General features: G+C 40.5%; 1 protein-coding gene across 2 annotated transcripts in view; it reads right to left on the reverse strand.

Annotated features, from left to right (window-relative positions):
• The window catches only part of HMGCLL1 (3-hydroxy-3-methylglutaryl-CoA lyase like 1), an 85443-nt gene that overhangs the window by 11645 nt on the left and 47548 nt on the right, over positions 1-26250 (reverse strand). For both annotated transcript variants that reach the window (XM_089531139.1, XM_089531140.1), the window contains exon 7: positions 25263-25451. In XM_089531139.1, coding sequence (XP_089387265.1) covers positions 25263-25451 — 189 coding nt within the window. The remainder of the gene's footprint in view (positions 1-25262; positions 25452-26250) is intronic.

The raw sequence follows: 26250 nt of genomic DNA on the forward strand, positions 1-26250 counted from the left end.
GCTCCCCCTTGTAATCTTCCCAGGGTCGGCCTCTTGTTATATCACACAGAGTCATCCTTATGTCTCGGTTTTTTAAACGGAAATCCCCAGACCATGAACAGTCCTGCCCTAGCACTCCTAACCACCACTATCAACATAATCTTAAAACAATTCACAATCTAAATCCAAAATACAGCATGCACCCCCATCTGTGGATTTAAGCTTAAGCAGCACATAAACACACAGCCACTAAAACAAGCGAGACTTGAGGCCCTCCCCTGCGTATACAAAGGGCCCACTGTACACAACACAAAATTGGAATGCACATTAAATCTTTTTAAAGTCACCAAAATCCCCACAAAACATTTTTAATCATTGTTCGAATGTTTGGGCAAGACAGTACATAATAAATATGGTAATTACAGTACAAAATTATACAATATAGTGGGCCCTCCCATTCTGGATCTCCCCGCGTAAAGGGAAATCTGCGTTTGCTTGTGCCCCATAGGAAACAATAGGGCATGTGCAAGCCATTGCTTTTATTGTCATGCGGTTTCCGCATATGGCGCGGGCGCACTCTACATAATTATTTATTTACAGTGCAATACATAAATAATATTCAGGAAATGCCTGTGTAAACAAAATAAAACAGGGGCCCAAAGCATACTTTAGTAAGGCGGGATACAAACCGCCATATAGTACGTATAGGATACGTACTAGGGTTAGGAAGGGGCGGTGCTTCCGCACCCCCCTAACCCTAGTACGTATCCTATACGTACAAGATGGCGGCGCCCCTTCTACATGGGCGCCGCCATCTTTACGTACTGGACGCATAGCGTCCAGATGTGTCACGGCACCTATGACGTCGCGAGTCCGTGCCAGGTGCCTCGCGACGTCATAGAGGCGCCGCAAAAAGAAGCTCTGAAATGGAGCTTCTTTTTTGCTCCGCGCGGGAGCCGCGCGGTTTGACTGCTGCAGCTCCCGCGCGGAGCAAACGGCGGCGGCGGGGAAGCGCCGCAAAGCGGCGGTTTGTATCCCGCCTAAGTGTCCTAGGTTACTGGGATAAGGTGGGGGGTCCATAAATGTAGGAGCTGCTATGGCACCAAACTACACGTTTTGCAGTAGTTTGAACACTGTCTTTTTCCTTCATGTTATGCCCTTCACCCAAACCACAGTTGGGAGAGAAAAGGCCACAACTGTTTATTGATTACAGCTACAGCTGGATTGGCACATGCATGGGATTGGATCTGGGCACTGACTAGCCTGTCTGCTGCTCAATGAGACCAACTTTGGGCACTCCTGGAAAACCAAAGTAGAACACTGAGGCCAATCCATGGTGAGAGCCCCCTACTTCCCCCATGGGAAAGGGTGCCAGAAATATGTCAACTCTCACTTGGGCAACCCATTTCTGCCACACTTCCTACCCAAGGTCTCTTAGGGAGACTCTCATTTGTACACACCCTTTCCAGGGTCCTACAAACCTTCTAGATCCCGAATCCATGTACATGCACATAGTAGTAACAAAGCATGATAGAGACATGGAACATTAATCGCCTATCCCATATAGTGGAGCCAGAACATGCAACTGAAGGTGGGTGGTGAGTAGGCTGTAGCTTCAGAGAAACTGGCCCTGGTTGGCTGGAGTGATGATAAACTTCTCTGTCCAACTGGAGGGAAGACTACCACAGTCCATTCCAGCTAGACATAGCAGTCAATGGAGCATCGAGCAGGGTCTCAAACCCCACTGCCTGTAACTCCCACCAGGTGCTGCATAGAGCCCTGGGAAGAAGATACCAGCTGGTGGCCATGGATGGCCAGCAGGCTCTAATCCTGCTGTAGACTACAAAACAGCCATGAGTAAGTTCACACAGCTTCCTTTCCACAGTCAAGGCTCCAAAGTCCTTGTTATGAGCACTTGGATATGCAAACTTTCCCTGAACATTCTGCCTCAGCTGCAGCTGTTTGGACAAGGCCACATTCATTACTTACCATGTCTCCACACTAAACATTCCCTAACTCATCTATCAGGATTATTTCTTTGACAGTGAAAAATTGTGGCAAACACCTTTTTAAAAAATTACAGTAAAGTCCACAAATGTCCACTGGGGAACAGATGTTACAACAATAGAACTTGAGGCTTAGACTGTCCCTAAACTTCCAGCTAACCCATGAGTTCATCTTTCCCTCTTTCTTTTCCTTTGTGTTAGGTCGAAGACATCATAATGCAAGGTGACTTGTATTTTTTTCCTTCTTTCCATATCCCAGGAAAATATTAAGAATGTTTGTTACACGGAAGATCTCCGGGCAAGGAAGCGGGTGCTGCGACGTCTAGAGCGTGACTGGCGGAGAAATCAGCGCTTAGCCGACAAGGCTCTCCTGGACCTTCTTTTGAAGGACTACGGAGAGGCGATAGATGCAGCAAAGAATTCATTCTTTGCTGTATTTATCGCGTCCACGGAGTCGCGTCCGGCAGAGCTTTTCAGAGTGGTGAGGGAGCTTACTCGGCTCCCTCCTGCCCTGAACCCTATTTTAGAACCAGCTAAGACCTGCTGCGACCAATTTAACAACTTCTTCGCGGATAAAACCTCTCGGATAAGGGCTGATCTTGATGCCAGTATTAGTGCAGATACCAGAGTAGAGGTCTCCAGAGCTTCCGTGGACTCGATTGTACTGGATCATTTTGAGTCTGTAAGTACCAAGGATGTGGACAAGATCCTTAGAAGTGTTAGGAAGACAACCTGCTCCCTCGATCTCTGTCCCTCGTGGCTAGCGGCTCAGGGGGGAATGGTAGTAATTTCCATGTTACACCGTATAATTAATACATCACTGAGGGATGGGCAATTTCCATCTAGCTTAAAATTGGCCACTGTAAAACCACTGCTAAAAAAGCCCTCCCTCGACCCCCTGATGCATAATAATTATCGGCCAGTATCGCTACTGCCATTTTTAGGGAAGGTGATCGAGAAGGTGGTTGCAATCCAGCTTCAATTGATCTTGGATGAGACGGATTATCTAGACCCATTTCAAACAGGCTTTCGGGTGGGCTACGGGGTTGAGACCGCCATGGTCTCCTTGGTCGATGATCTTCGTCTGGGCATGGACAGGGGTAGCGTGTCCCTGTTAGTGCTTTTGGACATCTCAGCGGCTTTCGATACCATTGACCATGGTATCCTTCTGGAGCGCCTGGGGGAGTTGGGAATCGGGGGCACTGCACTCCAGTGGTTCCGTTCCTACCTCTCAGGTAGGTTCCAGATGGTGCAGCTGGGGGATGTGTGCTCTGATAAGAGGGCCCTTACATCTGGTGTCCCTCAAGGAGCCATTCTGTCCCCCATGCTTTTCAACATTTACATGAAACTGCTGGGAGAGATCATCCGGAGGCACGGGGCGCGGGGTTATCAGTATGCTGATGACACCCAAATAGTCTTCTCTGTGTCTCCGACTGATGCAGTGTCTAGGGATGGCATCTCTCCGCTCAATGCCTGTCTGGAGTCGGTAATGGGCTGGATGAGGGAAAACAGACTCAGTTTGAATCCAGAGAAAACGGAAGTGCTCGTGATAGGTTCTCCGGGCTCGGGGATGGCGGTGTTTCCACCTGTCCTGAACGGGATCGTGCTTCCCGTGAAGGACTCTGTTCGCAGTCTGGGGGTGCTCCTTGACTCGTCGCTCCACCTTACATCACAGGTGGATGCGACGGTCAGGAGCACCTGTTATCAGCTTCAGTTGATACGCCAGCTGCGTCCCTACCTGGGCTGGGGGGACCTTGAAACGGTAGTACATGCTCTGGTAACCTCTCGTTTGGATTTCTGCAATGTGCTCTACATGGGGCAACCCTTGTACCATACCTGGAAGCTGCAATTGGTGCAGAATATGGCGGCAAGATTGGTCACTGGTACTTCCAGGGCCAGTCACATAACATCGGTCCTTAAAGACCTTCACTGGCTGCCTATTCGCTTCCGGGCGCAATACAAGGTGTTGGTTATCACCTATAAAGCCCTAAATGGCTTGGGCCCAGGGTACTTGGAGGACCGCCTCTCTCCATACAATCCACCTCGCACACTCAGGTCAGCCGGGAAGCAATTGTTAAGGGTTCAGAAGCTAGATATACTACCACCACTCAGAGGGCCTTTTCTACCTCGGCCCCCAAGCTCTGGAACTCCCTTCCTGGCGAGCTCCGCTCGGCCACCTCGCTGGACCAATTCAAAAAGGGGTTAAAGACATACCTGTTCCAGCAGGCTTACCCCTAACCCCTGAAGTACTCCCCCCTCCCCTCTCAGCAGCATTTGTGGCTAGCTTGAGATTTTTTAGACTGTAGTAATGTAGATGTATGATATGAGTTAATTTTATGATGGTTTTTATGGTTGTTTGATGTTATATTGTTGTGTTTTAATATGCTGTTAACCGCCTTGATCTCCGGAAAGGCGGTATATAAATAAAATTTTATTATTATTATTTTGCATATTATATGATTTGCATATGCAATGCACAGTGTATAAATTCAAAGGGGTTGAATCCAGTAGCTGCTTCACCATAGCTGAGAGTGCTTTTACTCAGACAAGTCAGGATAGAATCTTATTTCCTAAAATTAACTGGAACCATGATCCAGGTACAAATAAAGTGCATGTCTACATCTTGTTTTTGGCTAAAAGTGATTTCTGAGGAAAGGATGACCTTTGGAGAACCAGAAGATGAGAAATGGAACCCCCCATGGCTGGACAATTCTGATTTCCAGGGATGAAAGTTCCATTGTGCAGTGCTTCCATTCTACCCCTCCCTCCAAGGGCCTCTTTAATGGTACCTACAGAATTACAGTCCCATCCAAGAAGTACAAAGTGGGACAGCCAGCACACGCAAGCCACTACTGTTCGTATCTGACTTAATCACATCATTGGACTTGGGTATGTTTTTGCATGTACATTTATCTGTTGCTCCCTTCCATTTCAAATGTAAATTACGTTTTACACAGGTTTTAATTTGAAAAATAAAAATAATGTGATCTGGATATATTCATCATTAGGAACTACTCCTTTCCATGTCACCTTAAGGAGCATATGTGTATGCGTCCAGGGACACATGCTTTTCCCATTCCTGAAGAGCAGGAGAATGTTATCATGGGACCGATACACACAGGCATGAAGCAGTGTATCGCAGCTGATTCTAGGGTTCCAGACTGTGCAGGCAACCATACAGTCCGGAACCCTAGAACATGTGGACGCTGTCATCATGGTGGCCTCCCATCCACACAGGGGCCGCCATAATGACGTGAGCAATGAAGAGACATCATAAGGGCTGCATTTTGCCGCTTCTCCATGGCCCTTACTTACCAAAATGGCCGCTATTTTTGGAGGTTTCTCCTCAGAAAGCCTGCCAGTGCTGGCAACTCCCAACATGAGTAGCTTTTAAAAAACAATTCACAAGTATTAGGGGTGGACAATCTAGATTGGAACCCTCACATGGAGTTAGTGGGTCTTAACTCTTTGCACCATAGCTGTGGTACCAATCTGGGTCAAGGTTCCTTATGCCTAACTGAATAGGAGGAGGAAAAGCTTTTAGCTTCCAAAAGGAGATTCTGACTCTCCCCACTGGACAATAGGTAGAGAAAGCCTGCTGTGGTTAAATAACTCCCAACATCCAACATTGTTCCTGGCTCCAGATTGGTGACCAATGCCTTCAATTTACCTTTTTACAAATTTAACATTTTGAATACTATCAGATCTTATTTAACCCCAAGGCACTTTGCAGGTGTTAAAGAGCAAAAATTCATCTCAAATACATGAAACATGCAAGAATGATTTTAAAACCTCTTCCCAATCTATATTTGTTTAACAAATCCTTAAATGTGAATGAAAATGGAAAATTTACTCAAGCTTGCATGTTCAACTTTTTCCTTTGTATCCCATAGATATATGAGTATGGCTCCAATAGAACAAAGGAAAGGGCCAAGGCTTAGATTCTGGAAATCCCTGACAAGGGCATCCCACCCTGACCATACTGAAGGCCTACCACCAATATGTAGGGATGCGGTGGCTTAGTGATTAAGACGGCAGTTCTGATGATCAGAAGATTGGAAGGCTGGCAGTTCGAGGCCTGAGTGCTGCATGATGGGGTGAGCGCCCATCACTAGTCCCAGCTTCTGCCAAGTTCGAAAACATGCAAATGCAAGTAGATAAATAGGTACCACTTCTCAGTAGGAAGGTAACAGCGTTTGGTGCAGTCATGCTGGCCACATGACTACCAGAGCAGTCCTTGGACAATGCTGGCTCTTTGGCTTAGAAATGGAGATGAGCACCATCCCCTAAAGTCAGTTACAACCTTTATTTTTAACACCAATATGTAAGGACATCACCCCCTAGAAGGACCTATACATCTCCAAAGCCACAACTTCCAATGGCTGATAATAAAGGATTCTGGGAATTTTAGTGCAACAGCCTCTGGGGACACACACATTCAAAACTACTGTTTCAGTCTCCTAGGTGTGTTCAAGTCAAGACTGAGAAAATTGTGGCTTTCAGGACATAGTTGGAATCTGATTCTTTTTAGCCCTCATCAGTCTGGGTGAGGGATGATGAGAATAACAGTTGATAAATATCTGGAGGGACACTGATTCTTCATTCCTAGTTTAGATTTTAATCCATCTTGAGCAATTTATTTTGTTCAAGGAGTAACAGTCAAAAATGTTATCATTAATTACATATAGCATGTGCCTATACACATTTGCTCAAAGAGAGTCCTACTGAATTCAATAAGACATGTTTCTGGGTATGTGAATACAAGGTTTCAGTATTAGTGAGTGAATAAATTCCAGGCCTCTTTCGCAATACATAGTGCTTTGACACCACTTTAACTGCCATGGCACCATCTTATGGAATTATGGGACTGGCAGTCAGTAAGGGACTATAACTCTCAGAGGGAGAAGTCTAAGTACTTCATGATAACATGATCCAAAGGATGGGCCTTGGTGAAAATGATGTCAAAATGCCATATGAAAGAAATCTCTGTGAAGAAGGAAAAACATTTGCCAAATCTATCTATCTATCTATCTATCTATCTATCTATCTATCTATCTATCTTTAAAGGGTAAAATAAGTCATACAGATCTAAGGTAAAATTAGAAGCAGCTTCCAGCATTTATTGCACCCAGAGAATTGCACAGGTGCATGCCTGTCTTTGGCTGCATTTGGGAAATGGAGACAACATTCTTCTTTTCCATGCCATTAACTTATTTACAGCTGGTCCTTGAGACATTCTATTTATCATCACAAAGTATAAAGCCAAATGTCCCTTCCTTTTTCTTTTCCTTTTTTCGGGAGCACCACAGATTAACAGGTTAGAATGTTTTCCACATGTCCATTTTTACTGTCAAGAGAATATTAAAGACGTTTTCCAGCTTCCGCAGCTGAGCCAGATGTCCACAGATCCCACGGTGAGAGCAAAATTGGCAAAGTAGCCTTCTCATGACCCCGTCATTGTTTTTATCAGGGATCAGTTTAAAAGTATAAAGGGCCATTTCTTGCTGAGATCTGTAATGTTTTTCAGCCCTTTTGCCTGCAATTACACGAAAGTGCTGACTCTGTTGAACTACTGATATGCAGTAGTCTTTCTTATGACTCCTCTCACACTGTGCTGTAATTGCTGTTTGTGTTGGCACAAGAAAGGTACCAGGTCTTGTTTCCACTGTACATTTCCGGACTCTGGTTTCAGTAACATCGGTGTAGGATATTATACCAGGCATATATTTTGTTGTGTAAACATTAGCTGGTAATTTACCCTGTCAATTTCTACAGACTAGCCTCTAATTACCACGACCTTTAGATGGACAATTTCAAAAATATTTGTTGCAGCTACAGCAGTTAGTTTTCTCTTTCATTTGATGTATTTTATTGAAGAGGTCAGGGCACAAAATTTATTGAGGACAGGATTCTTTATTTAGATTAACTTTAGGCCATATTTTATTTGATACCAAGCCACAAGTATGGGTGGGGTTACTTCATATTTCATATTTCTGTGAAGCATTACAATAATGTAACTGCAATTGCTTTGTAAGCTTTTATTGCACTTCTTATTTAAATTATACATTTTGTTCCAATTATTTATTAAAAAACAAAGCTTGGAAAGATTACCTTTATAGGTTACAGTATCTCCCAGCTTGCAAAGCAATTAAGATATTTCTAAATTGATTTTCATCCTTATGGATTCCAGGGCATCATACAATATGGTAATTCTTTAAAATTACAAAAGTATCAGAAATGACCTTGCTCTGTACATAGTATTTGGAAGCAATCTGTTTCTTTAATCCAGAAAACAAGTGTCTCCTTCTGACAAAGCAAGCAGCAGGCAAGCAAACTGGATTGCTGCCCAGCCCACTTCAGAACTGAATACCAATCTTTAGCACAACCATTTTGAACAATCAAGTTAAAGATGTCAGAGTTAGATGAGAAAAGAAGCTACTGTTGTGACTAAACAGTTCCTGGGTTTCTTTGAGTACTCACACTACTATCAGCCCAGACTCCAGTACTACCAAAATAGACTCTTCTGTTTTTCCATACAGAAATGAATAGACTTGTTGTAAGGGAGACAAACCTGCCACTACACCAAGAAGGAGTACTTCTTCTCGCCCCTTAAAAACAAATGATAATCTAGCAACAGAAACAGAAAACAGTAAAAGGAAAAAAAAGGCATGTGTGTGAAAACTTACTACAGTGGACCCTTGTTATACGCTGGGGTTTGGTTCCAAGGTCTCCTGTGTATAACAAAATCCGTGTATGCTCAAGTCCCATTACATATAATGACATAGCAAAATGGTGTCTCTTATAAAAAATGGAAAATCAAGGTAAATTTATACTTTTTTGTAACATTTTCAAACCGTGTATGCTTAAATCCGTGTATAAAAAATCCATGTATAAGAAGGGCCGACTGTATAATATATTGAGGGATGGCTAGAAGAAGGAAGATAATGGTCTTGCTCATGCTGGCAACTTGTCATGTTCTGTTTAGAAGAGCTGTACCCACATTTCAGTCAAGTGTCAAGGAAGTGACTAGTCCTTTTTAGTAAGTTCCTATGCAACCATGTGCAAATAAGTAAGCCTGATTGAGTTTAATGGCTCTCAATTCCAGATAAATATATACAATGTTCTTGAGTGCTACCTTTTTACGCATCTAAATATCCATACCCCACCCCTCCATCCATCTATCCACTTGTATACAATCTGATGAAAAACCAGAGTATATTGTTTATACCTACCTGCCCAGACACATACCCTTAAAATGAATAAAATAAAATAAATAATAAAATAAAATGTAAGGGCTATTTTGGCACTGATCACTAGTAACATCAAAAATACTATCTAATATATGTTGTCAGCATCCCCAGCAATAATACTCCTCATACTAATGTCAACCACAATGACTGAGCAGAAGAAGCTGGTAGAGAGAGGATGACATTTTCCTGGAAGGCATACTGTTGGACAGCCACCATGGCATAGTGGTTTGAGTGTTAGGCTATGACTCTTGGCAGTCATGGTTTGATTCTCAGCTTGGATATGAAACCCACTGGGTGGCTTTGGGCAAGTCACATGCTCTCAGCCCCAGGGGAAGGCAATGGCAAACCTCCTCTGAACAAATATTTCCAAGAAAACCCCATAAGGGTCACCGTAAGTTGGGAACAACTTGAAGGCACACAACAATAACAACATGCTGTCATTATTATAGTTACAGTGTTAAAAAATTTGACATTTTTCCTCAGCTGGAATTCTAACTTGAAAAAAAAAAGTCTGGATTCTCTGTGTTATATAGATCACAACTGTCTATTACACACACAGAGAGATACACACTCACATACACTCAGTCAGAATAGTACTAGGAGGACAGCAGAGGAGAGGAGATTCAGTTAAGTTAAATGTCATGTCAAAAGCATGGAGGGATGGAGGCATCTGTTTGTTATATCTTTCCACTTCCCTGTGGAGCTACCAGCCTAATCCTCATTCCACTTACACATTAAAATTGTCAGCATTAAGCAAAAAGTGGGAGTGAGATGGCCAGGAGAGCCAAAGTGTAAGTAGAAAACATGGTGATACATGCATAAGTCAAGGCTTAACAACTCATCGTATGACCGTAATGGATACTAGTGAAAATTTTTCACAGCTGAACTGTGGTTTGAAATAAACAGGCCTCACATGGATAGTATCTGAAAGTCTGATGACTTCTGTTTTAAAAACAAAACAAAAGGATTTGGGCAAACTGAAGAGAATTTGTAACTCACAGCCCAAAGTTTTTTACAGTTGTGTGAGACTCAGAGACTGGAAAACTTCCTTTTGGACGACAGCCTTTGATGGTGAACACTACTGGCTAAAACAACAAGAAGGGAAATATATGCTAATAATGTTCAAACTTATGTAGAAAACCAAAAAATTAAGCATGCCAGTAGAGGGACTCTACTGTATTGTATTAGGGTTGGGCCATCAGATCATAAAATAAATTCTCATTATGGATGCAATTATTCGGCAGAAAAAAGTCATTCAACCCAGGGAAGATGTGGAATATCCTTCTCTTGAGGTTTGTAAAGGAAGAGAAAGGATGAGAAACTTACACAAACTTTTTACAAGGTGGAGATGTTGCCAGCGCAGACTTATATTCAGGACTGTTTTAACACTCACAACTTGTAGGGAAATTACTCCCCCCCACCCTGTCCCCCACTCACCAGCCATCATGAATTTCCCACTCAAACCTTGCCAGGAGTAAAGTTCCTATTTCAGTTCACTCAACCTCTTTCCTCTTTCTTCATCCAGAGGACTTGAACTCCTTTCCTCATTTGCCTGTCTTTCCTAAAACGGGTGCTCTTAATGACATATACTGTAAGGTATAGTTGTTATTTGAACGAAGGAACATATGGATACGGTTCTGAGCTAGGAAAGATGCCAGAGGATTTTCTTCTTTGTGTTTCATCTAAGCAATCTCAAAGAGTTAGAAATAATCTTGACTACTGGCTACCCTCTAACTACTTAGGAGGTGTAAAATGCTTTGAAAAAACTCTTGGAGAGCTAAATGCAAACAATTATTTTTAAGCTACTGAAAATCAAGCAATGATATATGTGACAGACAATACTGGCTGGCTATTAGTAGTAGGAAAAAGTCACAGTGGAAGAGTTACATATTAAATTAGAAAAGCTGAAATACCAATTACCTCCAGAGGAAAGCACTAAGAAAGCCCAGAGGAAACTGTGATACAAAGGGCCGCATAAACTGGCGAGCTCAAACGCATCCCTAGTGTCAGCATTTTTCTTCAATAATGTTAAGGCTTCTTCCTTTTAAAGTCTCTAAGCACTACATAGATCTTATCCCTGGTTGACATGGCAACTCCCGATGGGGCATTTGATATATACTTGTGGAATGCTGAATTCAAAAATAGGAAAAACAGTAGGGAAAAATCATTGAGGTTTTGAATTGATGCTAAAATTCACCCTATAGCTCAAACCAAAGACTTGCAAGCAAGTTCCAGAATGCACTATGACCTATCGCTGCTGCAAAATCCCTAGTTGAGTGGTCTTGCATTGAGCTTAAGCTGCTTGTCAACACTTAGGTTAACTATGTACATAAATTCTACAACCTGTTTCCAACTCGTATATCATACTACCTTCCCAGCCTCTCTATTATGGACAGAAATTGGAATTAATTCATTAAATTATTAATTTGATAGATTATTCTAGTGATTTTTCCTAGCTGACTAGATTCAACTTTTAATACTGAAGTAAAATAAAGAGGCTTTGGTGAATTAGGTCACTATAATTTGTCAGCATTAGTTAGTTAAGGTGGGTGCCTCTCCACTTGTGAAAAAAAACTGGAAAGCCTCCTGACTCTTGAAAAGAAATATTAAAATTGGAGGAAATATATCACACAACTTGGTTGTGATCCAGACAAATCTGTATGATTTTTTTTGGTTGGGGGGGGGGGATCAACAGGGAGTAGAACAGAGATAACCCAGTCATAGCAGAATTACTCAGTTTGTGGAAGACAAAAGGGCTACATTTGGGAAAGAAGAAAATAATAGAAAAGAGTAAATCATGGAATATAATCGGGACTGGGATGGTGTGTATGTGATTTGTTTGCTTCTTCTAGCAGCCAGGTAACATGCAAAATGTCACGTCTTTTAGGCCAAAAAGGCAGGGGTCCCACACCCAGAGGCCTATAAAGTGTTTGGAGTGTTTCTGGAGTTTGAGGTGAATTGTGAGTCTCTTCAGTATATTCTGGACTGGTTTCTATTGTATAAATATATAATCTTGAATATTTGAAGAAAGCCAGCATGATGTAGTGGTTTAATTGTTGGATTACGACTCTAGGAGACCAGGATTTGAATCCATAATAAGCAGTGGAAGCCAACTGGATGGTCTTTGGCAAATCACACTCTCTCAGTTTAAGAAGAAAACAGTGGCAACCCTCCTCTGAAGAAATCTTGCCAAGAAAACCCCACAATAGATTTGCCTTAGGATTGCCATAAATTGGAAATGAATGAAGACATGCAACAGCAATACAATCTTGCATAATATTATTTGGGGTTGGCTGCTGCAATCTTGTTTGAAATCTTTGTAATTTTGTAATCTTCTTCACATAATGCTATGCACTTGTATTACAGTCTTCATGGAGACTCCTTCCCCAATTCAGTCAGCAGGAAAGTTTCACTGGTTTGAAAGCTTCCTGCTGATGAAAGAAGTCTGTGTATCCATAAGCTACAAACAATATTACTGAGGGATAGAGAAGTCACACATGCCTTCATAGGTTCTACTTTGAGGCTGGCACTCAGAGGACAGTAGCAAAATGACAAATGGCTTCCTTTTTAGTAGGAAAACTATGTAAAAAATACATACCAAGCCAAAGCAGCTTATACAGATTTCTATGTCCTCCAATATATACAACTGAAGAGATGGAACAAATGAATACCACACACAGTGGGACTAAACCACCTGGGCAAATAGCTCAGAAGGGAAACCAGCCAGCTTCATTACAGTCTCCTTCAAGAAACATTCAATATACCATAGCGGAGTGGGATGGGGGAGGTTAATCTTTTATTTGGGGTCATTTTTGCCCTGTATCACACACAATACTACTGGCATAAGCATTGCTGGGTAAATTATACATATACCTAAACACAAACACCTGGAATGTATGAAAGAACTTCATTATTCATTTCTTTATGTAGCTAACAATCACTGAAATAGTTTTCCAGAAGAATCAAATGTGGCTAACTCTAGGAGTGAAAATCCCATGTCTATTTTGAAATGAAATCCCAGTGGTGTGTACTTACTGCCTTTTGCCAGAATTTCATTGGCTTCTTGAATTATATATTTACCATGTAAGTAATGGATACCCAAAAGTATCCGGGCCCCATTGTCTCTCATGCTATTCCACTTCCCTCTATTAAATAAATGGAAAACTAGGGGACTCGTCTTCAGTTTCCATGTTTTATTTTCCACACATGTGTAAAAGAAATAACCTTGGGATCCAAGAGTTGAATCTTCTACTACTTTGTTGGTTTGATATTCACAAGAAAAAACACTTGTTGTTGCATGAGGGTTTTTCCCATTTAGAATTTGTATTTGCTTCACCAACTTAAGCAAAATTTCTAATTTTGTTATTTCCAAGCCTTACTATTAATATATATTATGCTCTGGGGGTAAAAATCAAAAGGCATAACCTGCATGACAACACATTGGACAATGGTTTTTTGAAGAATTCAAGAGACCATGCCAGACTGGACATTCATTATAGATCTGTGCTGAATTGATGAGTTTTCATCTTAACTTTGACATTAGTCAACCAATTTTTCTGACAGGTTTGGCTTCTCAATCCAAAAATAGTGTTATTCCCCTGCTTCCTTTGTCAGAATCACAATGTCATTTGATAAGATTCTGCCACAGATGCTACTACATGCTTCTATCCTTTGGATAATCTCCAAAGCCCCTTGAAAGGGAATTATAGCTTGAATCTAGTCTTAGAAAGCTATTCTGAATTAAATTCAACTAATCTGGTACATTTGTTTCTGACACAATCCTATCACAGGGGTTTCTTAACAAGTTGGGGGGGGGGGGTTGCCACTGCCTTTCCCTATGGTTGAGAGAGTGTGACAGGGTTTTCAAGGCCAACCATGAATTTGAAACCTGGTTTCCAGAATTTTAGTCCAGTGTACACAATTAAATAACCAGCAAAGTGATGAAGCTAAATATAACGTTGATTTGTAGGAGAGGTATTGGTGGCAGAACTAGAAACTGGTGCCAGCCAAGTTTTTTGTTGTTGTTGATCCAGACAGAACCAAGCTCTAAAGTACCCCCAGTAGGTACTTTAATAATAATTATTAAAGGAACATGTTTAGAGTCATGCTAAATAAACTGGAGGAAGCTCACAGATTAAGTAACAGAACTCTATTACAGAAGTTCTTTCTGAAACCAAACCGACTGTTAAACATCAGAACTATCTTTCTCCAAGAAAATATTCAGACACATATACATTTAGAATAAAGCATTTTGCTAGCCGAAGAGACATCGTTTTAAAAACTATGCTTTTCAGCCCTCCATAAAAAGCCCTGCCTCTTCTATAAATGTTATCCCAGGCAATGTCAAGTAAACTTAAATCCCAGTAGTTCACATTGTAATTACTAACCTAACTGAGGGTCTCTCTTATATAAAAATTTCCTGATTCTTTCCCCCCCTCTCCCTTGGAGGTCTATAACAGTTTCCTATAAATAATGGCTTGCCAGATGTTCCAGCTAAATACTGGTTTGTCATGTTAACCATTCTGCACATGCAATTTTACTCAAAAAATCCTGTCCCTCAATCCATTCTATTTACTTAAAACAGACAGCCACACCTCCTGTTTCTTGCTGATATTGTCACTTCTATAAATTCTACAGTCTGATATTTTAATATCCTAGTTTGTGGGTTCAGCCAAGTTTCATTCACCAAGCAATGCCTCGACATTCTTCTGTTTAAATCTTAGTGGTTTGAAATATTATTTCATATGCTTTTTGCATTTCCACAAAATTGCACTTTTTAAATGGGAATTAAATCCCAACAAATTTATACATTATTTATTCCAGTCGCTTCAACTATTAGCTTAGTTCTCAAACCACTTATGATTGAGAAATCTTTTTTTAAAATTCTAGCAAAGTCATTTCAGTGTAAATTGCTTGAGCATAGTAATCTTAACCTCTGAATGTTTTGCCATTGTTTACTTTTATCCTTAAAGAGAGACATATAAAACATAAGTTCCTAAAAAAATTATGCAGATTCAGGTGGTTCATTCAATATTATTTTACAAAATTATTATCATTTAATATTGGGATATTATTCTCCTATCAGCTACTGATTGTGGCATGATTTTTCTCACCTACTATGTCTTAGACAATCTGGGCTAGAACATGGAGTTTGGAAATGATGTTACAAGTAAAGTTACAATGAATCCACAAATTTGAAGGGTTTGTTGTTGTTGTATGCATTCGGGTTATTTCTGGCTTATGGTGACTCTATCACAGGGTTTTCTTGGCAAGATTTTTCAGAGGAGGTTTGCCATTGCCTTCCCCTGAGGCTGAGAGCATGCGACTTGCCCAAGATCATCTGGTGGGTGTCTGAGCTGGGAATCAAACCCTGGTCTACAGATTGTAGGCCAACATGTAAACTACTATGCCATTGGTAATGAGAGGATACTGATTGCCCTTTCGGAAAACAATGCAATGACTAATAACTGTTACTTTCTGCTACTAGGAAGCTAGCAGATACCCTATCAAGCGAATAGGCAAAGCACACTTTGTTTAAAATACGTGTATGATATTGCAAAGGGAGCACCCTTATTCAAGTCAAAATCAACCCACAACTGCTTTTTACAGTTGTGAAGGACACATGTTTTAGAACTCATTCTTATGGGTGACAGAGGAAGGAAACATGGAAACACTTTTTTTGAACTACAGTATCACAAAATGATCAGGAGCGGATGAGTGTGGCCTCCACTAGAAGAGGAAACAGCATTGACCAGAATTATGATCCTGTTGGTCAAAGTTTCAAAAGAACATACAGTACCAAACTCTCATCTGCTAACAGACAACCATGCAAGAAATTTATAGCCCATAATCAGCTAAGCAAGAAAAAGATAAAAATTTTATAAGATTTTAATTATGCAGGAATCTAATTTATAGTCCTGTTTGAACATCTTCTGTTTGCTTTGCTAATTTATATCTTCCCCCAAGTCAATATCTTATTTTAAATTTATCAGGAGTAAAATATTGTACGGAGATAGTATGGTTGTGTAAACCCTATCCAAAGCTTAAAGTCAAAGAAGGTCATGTACATTCCATGCAAAGAAATATAGGAGCTCTGATACATACATACATACATAATGAAAACCTGGTTCAGGAGAGTGGAAATTGGAGCACAGAACTAGCAGAGGAAGGCAGTGCTGAATCCTTTCTTGTTTGCCACTTTTCTCTCTTCTGTCCCAAAAAGACAGAGACAAACACACACAAACAGAAAGCTAGTTAGCTGGAGAATGTGTGTGCATGCGTGCACCCTGGTGGCACAGTGGTTAAATGCCTGTACTGCAGCCACTCATTCACAAACCATAAAGTTGCGAGTTTAATACCAGCCCAGGGGCTCAAGCTTGACTCAGGCTTGCATCCTTCCGAGAAGGTGGCTAAAATGAGTGCCCAAATTGTTGGGGGCAATTAGTTTATACTTTGTAAACCACTTATGGCGTGCTTAAGTGCACTCATAAGTGGTATAGAAATGTACTTGCTATTGCTATTCCTACTGTGTGTATGTGTCCACTTTTTCAGAGGTGGTTCAATTTTTGTTTTGTTTCACAGACACTCAAGCAGTGGTGTTACTAGGTTTGGTGTCACTCAGTGCAGTAACTCAGTCACCCCATCAGTGATCTCCTCCCATACAGAATCCTTAGTCATGTTTTTTGTATTAACGTTATCCATAAATCATAAGTCTCATGTATCACTGAATGTTACAGCAATAGTTGTAACATAAACTATTAGCAAAATTAACATTACACCTTTAAATTACAATATCATACGCACATCCAAAATGTATTTACATGTACATTGTTTCATGTGGTTGAAGTGAAAATTTGGTAAGATGTGATGTTTTTAAAGAAAAAGTCAGAAGAATTTTAAAAAATATTAAACATTATTTTAAAAAGTACTTTTTTAAAAAATACAAAATTTAAAAAAATAATTTAATTAAAAAAAAAAACTGGGGCCTTTCCTATTGCTTCTTATTGAGCCTCACCCTACCTACTCCAGCTCTTCAATATATTAAAGGCATGCAGGTGAACACCAGAGCCCATTTCTGCTCCACTGAGGAGCAGTGGTGTCACATCCCTTTTGGGTGTCACCTGGTGTGGTCTGAACTTCCTGCACCTCCATGTGAATCCCCTGCATCTAAGCATGATTTTGCTGGACTCAGTACAATTGTGCACATTGTGATCCCCACAATCACTTGCCCGTTTAAAGGAATACAAGATCAACTTGGCTTTCAACTCAATGCTTCTCAGGGGACCAACACTTTTTCCCTCCCACTGTGCCAGGGATCTGTACCATATTGGTTCAATATTGGACTTGTATCTGTTCACTGGTTCCAACAGTTTCTTTCTCCTGTAGAAATTCACCAGAAAGCAGCAGCCATTGGCTCAAGAACTAGCACTGGCACAGAGAACATCACTTTGAGTACCATTGCTTTAGCTTATTTATTTTTTCCCACTGTTTAAGCTGTTTCCATTTTAGCTGCTCACTGTGTATGCCCAGCCATGACAAAATGGCAAGAACACATACTTTAATTATACACAAGCGACAAATAACTTTTAGAGGTTGTTTCCTGTCTCTGGGATATACTGTCAGTTTCATTATGCACTCTGGAGAATAAAACTCTAATTTGTTTACTCACACAAATTCCTGGCTCTGTAAATCTATTAGCACATTGGCTCCCACTGTCCCAGGGATCCCAATATACTGGATTTATTATGGCATTAGTTATTTCTTCCTGCTGCCACAGACTGTTGGCTCTGCCTATGCACTGGAAATGCCAACAGGAATTAAGGAACTCCGGAGCTTCTGTTTCATAAATGTCCGCAAACACATTCTACAATTTTGTCTCATTCCCCCAGGCGATAATGGGCTGCTTGGCCCCTAATTTTAGAGTTCACTATCTGATAGCGATAGAAGGATGTTATAGTTTTCAATGCTGATCTAACTTATTTGAGTGGCTATGGTTACATATACCGTATGAGAAAACTAGCAACATTAATGTCTATAAGATTTTGAATACCACAAAAATAACTGAACAAAATACAGTGGGCCCTTGGTATCCACTGGGATTGTCAGCATATTGTAATGTAAAATTAAGATCTATAGAACTACACTGTCATGTTGTGTGTATGTTAATTGTGATAAGGTTGATAATGTCCTTGAGGTGGCCAGACACTTAAATGTGTATTGAGCACTGCACCTGCCACTATTTATGAATCAGCACCACGTATTATGCTATGTTCTGGAGAGTTCAATCAGCAGAGTGTATATAAGTCTGTGTCTAATGTAAACTACTAGGTTACTGTCATGTATATGGAGAAGAGTGGTTAGAGTTATGGAGAGTGCAGTTGCAATCTGTGAGTGAGTAGCAGAGAGTTCTAGTTTAGCTCAGTTGGTCTGTGAGCTACCCAGGAGGAAGGGAGTGTGTCCTTCCATCCAGGAACTCTGTTTTTTGTTCCTGCTTCTGTAAATAGCATTCCTTATCACCTATAGATAAATATCTTTACCATGAGCAGTCTAGTTTCACTTCCTGATTTCAGCAAAGGGTATGTCAAGATACTGAAATCACATTCTCGTCTGTTTACAGCATGACAGGGGTTTGGTTCCAGGACCCCCCATGGATAACAAATCTGTGGGTGCTCAAGTCCCATTAAATACAATGGCATAGTAAAATGGTGTCCCTTATATAAAATGACAAAATCAAGGTTTGCATTGTAAAAATTATATCTTTTTGGAATATTTTCAAACTGTGGATAAAAAAATCTGTTGATATGGAGGCCTGACTGTACAAATGATAACTAGAGGCTTACAGCTGCAATTTACAACCTATAATGGGTTACACCCTTGTGAAAAGAATATGTTACAAGGTTTGGTTATTCTTCTCCTTCCCCATCCCCTGGTCTTCCTTTGAATTATTCCTCTTTTAGGGTGCATCTATACTATAGAAATAGCTGTTTGACACTGCTTAAACTTCCATGACCCCATCCTACATAATCCTGAGGTTTGTAGTTTTGGAAAGCACCAGCACTCCCTGGCAGAGAAGGCTAAAGACCTTGTAAAACCAATCAATCAGTAATTTATTTCAGCCAACAAGCCATCAACATCAGAATATATATAAAAATATAAAACATATAGAGCATTTAAAGTGTTTAAAACATTAAAAACATTAAAATACACGGACTTTTAAAGATAAAATCATGGAATATATATTCATAACCTGCGCAAAGGATAGAAATTTATATTTATTTTAACTGAAAAGCTCTAAAAGGAGAAAGAAAAAAAAAAGTGTATAATACAAGGCCTTAGGCACAGAGCCTAGATAAGTGCAAGTTGCAAAAGGCCAAGCTGTTCAATTATGTTGACTCATAGTCTTGCGTGTTTTAACAGCCGAACAAAGAAACTTAGCCACTGTTTCCGTTTTACTTTTCTCAGTATCGTTCAGCAGGTATTCCATATACCAACTGTTCGATCTGCCTGGAGACTTGAGCAGGAGGGGAGAGATTAATCTTGCCCTCTCGTCTTTATAGAAGGTACAAAAGAATAAGACGTGTTCTAACGACTCAATAGAACCATCACCACAGGGACAAACCCGTTCATGGTGGGGGATTCCCTTGAACCGACCCTCTAGAAGTGCTGAAGGAATTACATTAAATCTGGCTTTAGAGAACACAGCTCGGTACTTTGGAATAGTCAGGTTTTGCAGATAAAATGCCTCCTTCTCTGAGTTAAACTGTAGCCCTAGGCTAATGGGAGAGCAGGTGGTACAGGCAGAAGATAAAGAATATTGAATATCAATATCTTTTATGCGGCGTATCATAATCTGCTGGGCTCTCGAAAGGTCTTGTGACATTAAAAAACTATTTGAGAAACCCAATCTCAGCAATTTCTCCTGGATATTTTTAGACCATAGGGTGGTATAATTGTCTTTCCGTATAAGATGCCAGAGACCTGAGTCAGGGCCCGCATAAAAGAGTTTCAACCAGTACTTTAAAGTCCACGTCCAAGCAGAGCATTCCACAGAGTGGCAGCCCGCTTCAAGTCGTAAAGCAGCTGAAGGGACGCAATTAGGTACTCCAAATAATTTGCGAAGATAAACGGAAAAGACCTGTTCTAATTTTACAGAGAAACCTTGGATCCAGATGGGTATTCCAAATAACAATTGTGGTATAACCTTGGCCTGAAACACCTTCAAGGCTGCAGGTAAAAATTGGCCTCCTTTAGTATAAAAGAATCGGATTAGGGCTTTGGCACTATTATTTGCTGATTGAACAGCTATTGAACTCTGGGATGTCCAGCCAAGAGATGCTTGAAAAGTTATTCCTAAATACCTAAAAGTGTTAACTTGTTCTAACCTATGTCCATTTAGAATCCACCTGGATCGAGTCTTTTTTCTTGAGAAAACCATAATTTTTGTTTTGCTATAATTGATGATCAGGCTGTTATCTTCACAATAACTTCCAAAAACTCTCAAGATATGTTTCAAGTCTATTTCCGAAAAGGAAAGGAGAACTGCATCATCTGCATACAAAAGTAAAGGAATACTAACAGAGGCTAGTTTAGGAGAGTGGCGTGCTTCCGCGGAAATGGAAGCAGAGAGATCATTAAGATAAAGGTTAAATAATAAGGGTGCCAAAATGCAACCTTGACGCACACCTTTTTGAGTGGGGATAGATTTCGTGAAATTACCCTGAGTGCCACATCTCACCTGTATAGTTGTATCTCTATATAGATTCATAATTAACCAAAGTAGTCTCCTATCAATAGAAGAGGCAAAAAGTTTTATCCACAGCCTTTCTCTCGGAATAGAATCGAATGCAGATTTCAAATCAATAAATGCCGCGTATAGTCCTTTGCTTTGGGAAGTAGAATATTTCTCAGCCAGGTGGTTTAAAACCAAACAGTGGTCGAGAGTTGTTTTGCCTTTCCTAAAACCAATTTGTTCGTTACCTATAATATTCTCACTATCTATCCATTCTGCGAGGCGGTTATTGAGGAAACGGCCATAAAGTTTGCCCACAACTGAGAGTAAGCTTATGGGTCGATAATTAGATGGATCGTTTCTAGAACCCTTCTTATAGATAGGGATTATAACTGCGTTTAACCAACTTGGAGGAATTTGGGCCGTTTGATTAATGAGAGTGAAGAGGGAAGCAAGAAGAGGAGCCCACCAAGAAATATTGACTTTCAGAAGCTCCGGCAGAATTAAGTCGGGCCCTGGGGCTTTTCCAGATTTAATCTGGGTGATAAGAGATTTTAGTTCTTCTTGGGATACGGGGGGACCTTGTAAAACTACAAACTACCCAGGGTTACATAGGTAGGAGCCACAGGACTTAAAATGGTGTCAAATTACATTTCTACAGGTTATGCATTCTTAAACTTCTTTCTTCTCTATTACTCCTTGTGTTCCTCCTGCTTTACAAGCATTCTTCCAGTTCAAGCTACTAGTCATCCTCCTCAGTCCAACTACCTGTGCATGCAGCTCCTTCAGTACTCAAGGCCAACATATCAGTTTCCCACACAGCAATCATACTACCCTCCACCCAATGTTAAATTGTTTGGGCCCCATATCTAGGAGTACAGTATTTCGTTTCCACAACATTTAGAAGGAGATATTCCATGACACCACAGAAGCTCTGCTAATAGTAGTGTAGTATTCCTCCCAACACTTTTTGACTTAGGACACTAAAATACAGACAGCCTGAACCAGTCTCTCTCTCTCTGACTTTTCACACACACACACACACACACACACACACACACATACACCACCACCACCACCACAAATATTTTCATATAATTAAAAATAGCCAGAATTACAACCACACTGTCAGATCATATCATGCATACCCTGTCTTGTACATGTTTTTTTAAAGTATTAGAATGAAAAATTACAAAGGTAGCTCTGCTCCATTAAAAGCTGTTCTTTCAGGAAAAAATGTGTGCCATTAAAGCATACCAGGTAATGTATTCTACAGACCTCTTTGTAAAGACTCCTTTATCCACACACAGATTAATGTCTGTCTTTCTTATTTAACAAGACAGGGGAAATGTGCATTTTCATCACAGATATCTTCCAATTGCAACTACCATAGTTAGTAACAAATGTAGTAGTAGAAGCCATGCCTCCATTATTTCATTTGGAAATAATGCTAAGAGGAATTATGTCTAATATACTCCCAAGAAACTCCATCAATTTATCATGCAGCAGGTTTCTAAGGTGACAGTTCAGTAGTCACCATCTGGGGATAGGAAAAAAATACATTCCTGAGGGTATTAAACCCCCCCCCCCCCCAACAAAGCATAGAAAAAAGACAGCTGAAACAGAAGGAAAATATTATGGAGTGTACTTAAGATGCTGCAGAAATTATAATATTTTATGTTAGACAGCCAGATTCCTCCTGAACAATAAAACCTCAGAGGTTTCTTCCAACTATTTAACCTAAAGTCAATGGTTTGGATCTAGAGTCAGTTCTGCTCAGTGTGTGCATGGATGTGCCTTCAAGCCACGTGTTGACTTATGGCAACCCCATGAATTTCTTAGTGTTTTCGTAGGCAAGGTATACTCATGGGTGGTTTTGCTAGTTCCTTCTTCTAGAGTAGACTCATTTAAATCAGTGGGGTAAATTATCTTGACTAACCGAAATCTCACTGATTTCAATGGGTCTGTTCTAAACACAACTTAGGGATTGTTTGCATGGGCCAAATGACCTGGGTTCCTCCCAGTCTCGTGTCATCTAGTGCAGATGACACAGGCCAAAAACCCCAGGGAAGGATCAGGCCCAATCCTCAGGCTCCCCCGCTCCCCCACATCCTCTGTAACTTTTGGGTGATCAGTCCAGGTACTTCATTCACACATCAGACAGGGTGACTGGGGGCTTCTCAGACAGATCGACCATCACAAAGGTAAGGAAGGGGCACACCAGTATCTCAGTCCTGGGTCAGTGAGGGAATGGGTATATGAACACCCACCTGTCCCCGTGCCAATCCAGGAACTAACCAAGGTGAGCACAGGGCCAAGATAGCACAGACACAGCCTGTGCTATCCTGGTCCATCTCCTCAGGCCCCCAGTCTGTCTCTAAGGCCATTGGCTTTGAACAGTAATAGGTATGGGCCTCGAAGGGGATGTGAACTGGATAGATCTTCGCAATGAAGATGTTTATTTATTTGTTTTTGATGGGTTATTTTGTGTGCAAAAAAATGTTCTGGTTATTCCATCTACCCATAAATTTTTCACAAAGAAATCTCAAAATGTGTATGTGTCAGGGGGAAAGAAAATATGTTAACTATTAATATTCTGCAATGGGAACAAAACCATTTCCCCACTGGGGAAACAAATGTCAGGTTGTTAACAGATCAATTATCTGGCAGGAGAAACAGTTAATGTCTGCCCTTTTGTGCAACTAATTCTGTAATCCTAAACATACTGAATAAGGAAAGACTCACCAAAGACTGATAAATGTGTACTCAGTATGATGAAAGTCTTGTCAAAGGTGATCAAGTCTGAGAGGTGGACTTGTCTGAGTTATTTAAGCCCAGCAGTCCTACCCACTGAAATTTATCTCTGAGGATTCAGAGGAGCAGGTTGAGAATATTCCCCAGGGAATTAAGATACCCTAAAGGGCTGTCAGGAACTGGCAAAACCATCTCTAAGTATTTCTTGCCTAAGAAAACCTTGTGACATTCACACAGTCACCATAAGACAACAGGTAACTTGAAGGCACATACACACAAATATTTAAGAGCCATTTATACACTACAGTTAAATGGGAAAACCTTTCCTGAACCCAACTGATTAATGTTTTTCCTTATATAATGTTCTTGCTCACTGAAAGCAAGTATACCAGGTTCCTGATTCTCAGGCTAACTTACTGCTTGACATACTTGTTTTCTCAGTGCAAGGAAATTTATTAAAGTGGAAGTATTCGGATGAGAGAGTTCCTGCCTTGCCTGAAATCTGTAAAGTAATTTTTCACACAACCAGTAAATGACTGAAAGGCATGGTGAGAGTCAATTGTTGAGATGTCTTTAAAAAGGGATTACAGAAATTCACAAAGGAGGACAGGTCAATCAATTACTATTAGATGCAATGGGCATATGAAATCGTCATGTTGAGAGGCAGTCTACGTTTGAATACTAGTTGCTGTAGGAAAGCAATATGGAAAGAAACAAATAATTTTCTATTAAGAGAAGGGCCAGACTCCACAGAGCTGCTGTTGGTAGGGCCCTGATCTTCGTTTGCTTCTCCTTCATATCATTCTGTTGTCCAGTGTCACATGTTTCTTGTGATCAGCCGCACAGTGCCAAATTGCAAGCTACATAATAATCCTCTAGACTGGTACCCGACCTGGTAATCATACATTACCAGATGCAGAGGGGAGTCACTGCTATATTGGTACACTCTTATCTGTCCAGACATTCTTTTAAGGAATCAATCAAATGGGTGCAAGTATCAACACAGTCCCTTTGGAAAAGCAGCTTTTAAAAGCTACAGTCTCCAGAATTCTCCAGCAAAAACAATAATTGGTCACACTAACAGAGCAAGTCTGAAAATTATAGATCTTAAAAGTAAGTTTTCCAGGTTCTGCACATGAAATTTTATAACAATGAGTTGGATAATGTACATAGTGAATGACAGCAGCTGTTCAGGATCTAGGTCAGAAGAGCTTCCCAGTCCCTACTGCCTGATCCAGTTACTTGGAAATACTAGGGACTGGACCTGGGGGCATTCAAACATATGCTGTACCCCAGAACTATGGCTTTCCCAATGTCAGGGTCTCTCTAGCCCAGGAAGAGCTATCCCACAGAGATTTTATTTCTAAGGAAGCTGCTCATTCCTGCTTAAGTTACACCAAATGATTCAGATGCAAGTACGTACCAGTGTTCGTTTTCATCCCCTTTTACATTCTGACATGCCAATAAATGTAACCTAAATAAAAATTACAATAACATTGGGACTGAGAGAAGTGTTATTGATGGAAACCAGACGTTAGAAGTTACCTGCATAGCTGTAAGGATATTGGCTAAAGCTTGGCCATACGTGTCATGACAATGGACTGCCACAGCAGTCACTGGGATTTCCTTCAGAACAGATTCCAGCATTCTTCTCATACTTCCTGGTGTTCCCACACCAATGGTGTCTCCCAGAGATACCTCGTAACATCCCATCCCATACAGTCTTTTTGAGATCTGGTTAAAAAGGAAAGACAGAATATCATACACACACAAGAGAATATGGGACGAAGTAGAAAATTTACATGTGTAATAAAGGATTTCTGAGGAAAAGCAGAGATTAACCCAGGCATTAATTAATTGGGTTTTCCTCATTTTTCCACATTACTCCCAAAGTAGTTTGCTTCCCCCTTTTACTTTTTTTGACATTACAGAACACATAAACTCACAAAACCAGTCATATATGAATTTGTGAGATCTGACTTCACTGTACAAGTTTGTGTACTTTCAAGATTTTAAGAGTTTTAAGACTCATTTGTTCCACTCAGCATTATAGTGCCTGGGCTAAAAAAATTAATAGTGAAATGGACACCTGGCCTGACATCATTTAATAGTATATCTATGCAAGTCAATCTTTCCTTTGCATATGATTCGGATCCCTCCTCTTTTTTTCTGGGTAAGGTTTTAAAATGTACTTTAAGAAAACATGTCCTCCAGGACACAACATAGCATTCAGTTTTCATAGGTTTTGCAATAGAAGGCTATTGCAGATGTAACACTTCTAAGTGCTCCTAAACGTAGCCTTATCCAGTGGCTTATAACTAGTGGGTCAATGGGAGCTGGAGATGAAACATCTGTTCTACATACAGAGGAAGTGCTTTCCCTCCAGCTACCTTGTTTTCGTTCTGGGCACTGAATTTAAAAAAAAAAAATAAACCAAAAACCCTAATACTAGACAAATATTACTAGACAAGAAAAGGTTTACTCAGAATTTGCAACATACTAGGTTTCTATGTATATGATGTAAATTCTGAGT

The sequence above is a fragment of the Sceloporus occidentalis genome, unplaced genomic scaffold (genome assembly GCF_023333645.1).
Source record: "Sceloporus occidentalis isolate IW3139 unplaced genomic scaffold, rSceOcc1.0.p SCAF_6, whole genome shotgun sequence".
NCBI lineage: Eukaryota > Metazoa > Chordata > Lepidosauria > Squamata > Phrynosomatidae > Sceloporus > Sceloporus occidentalis.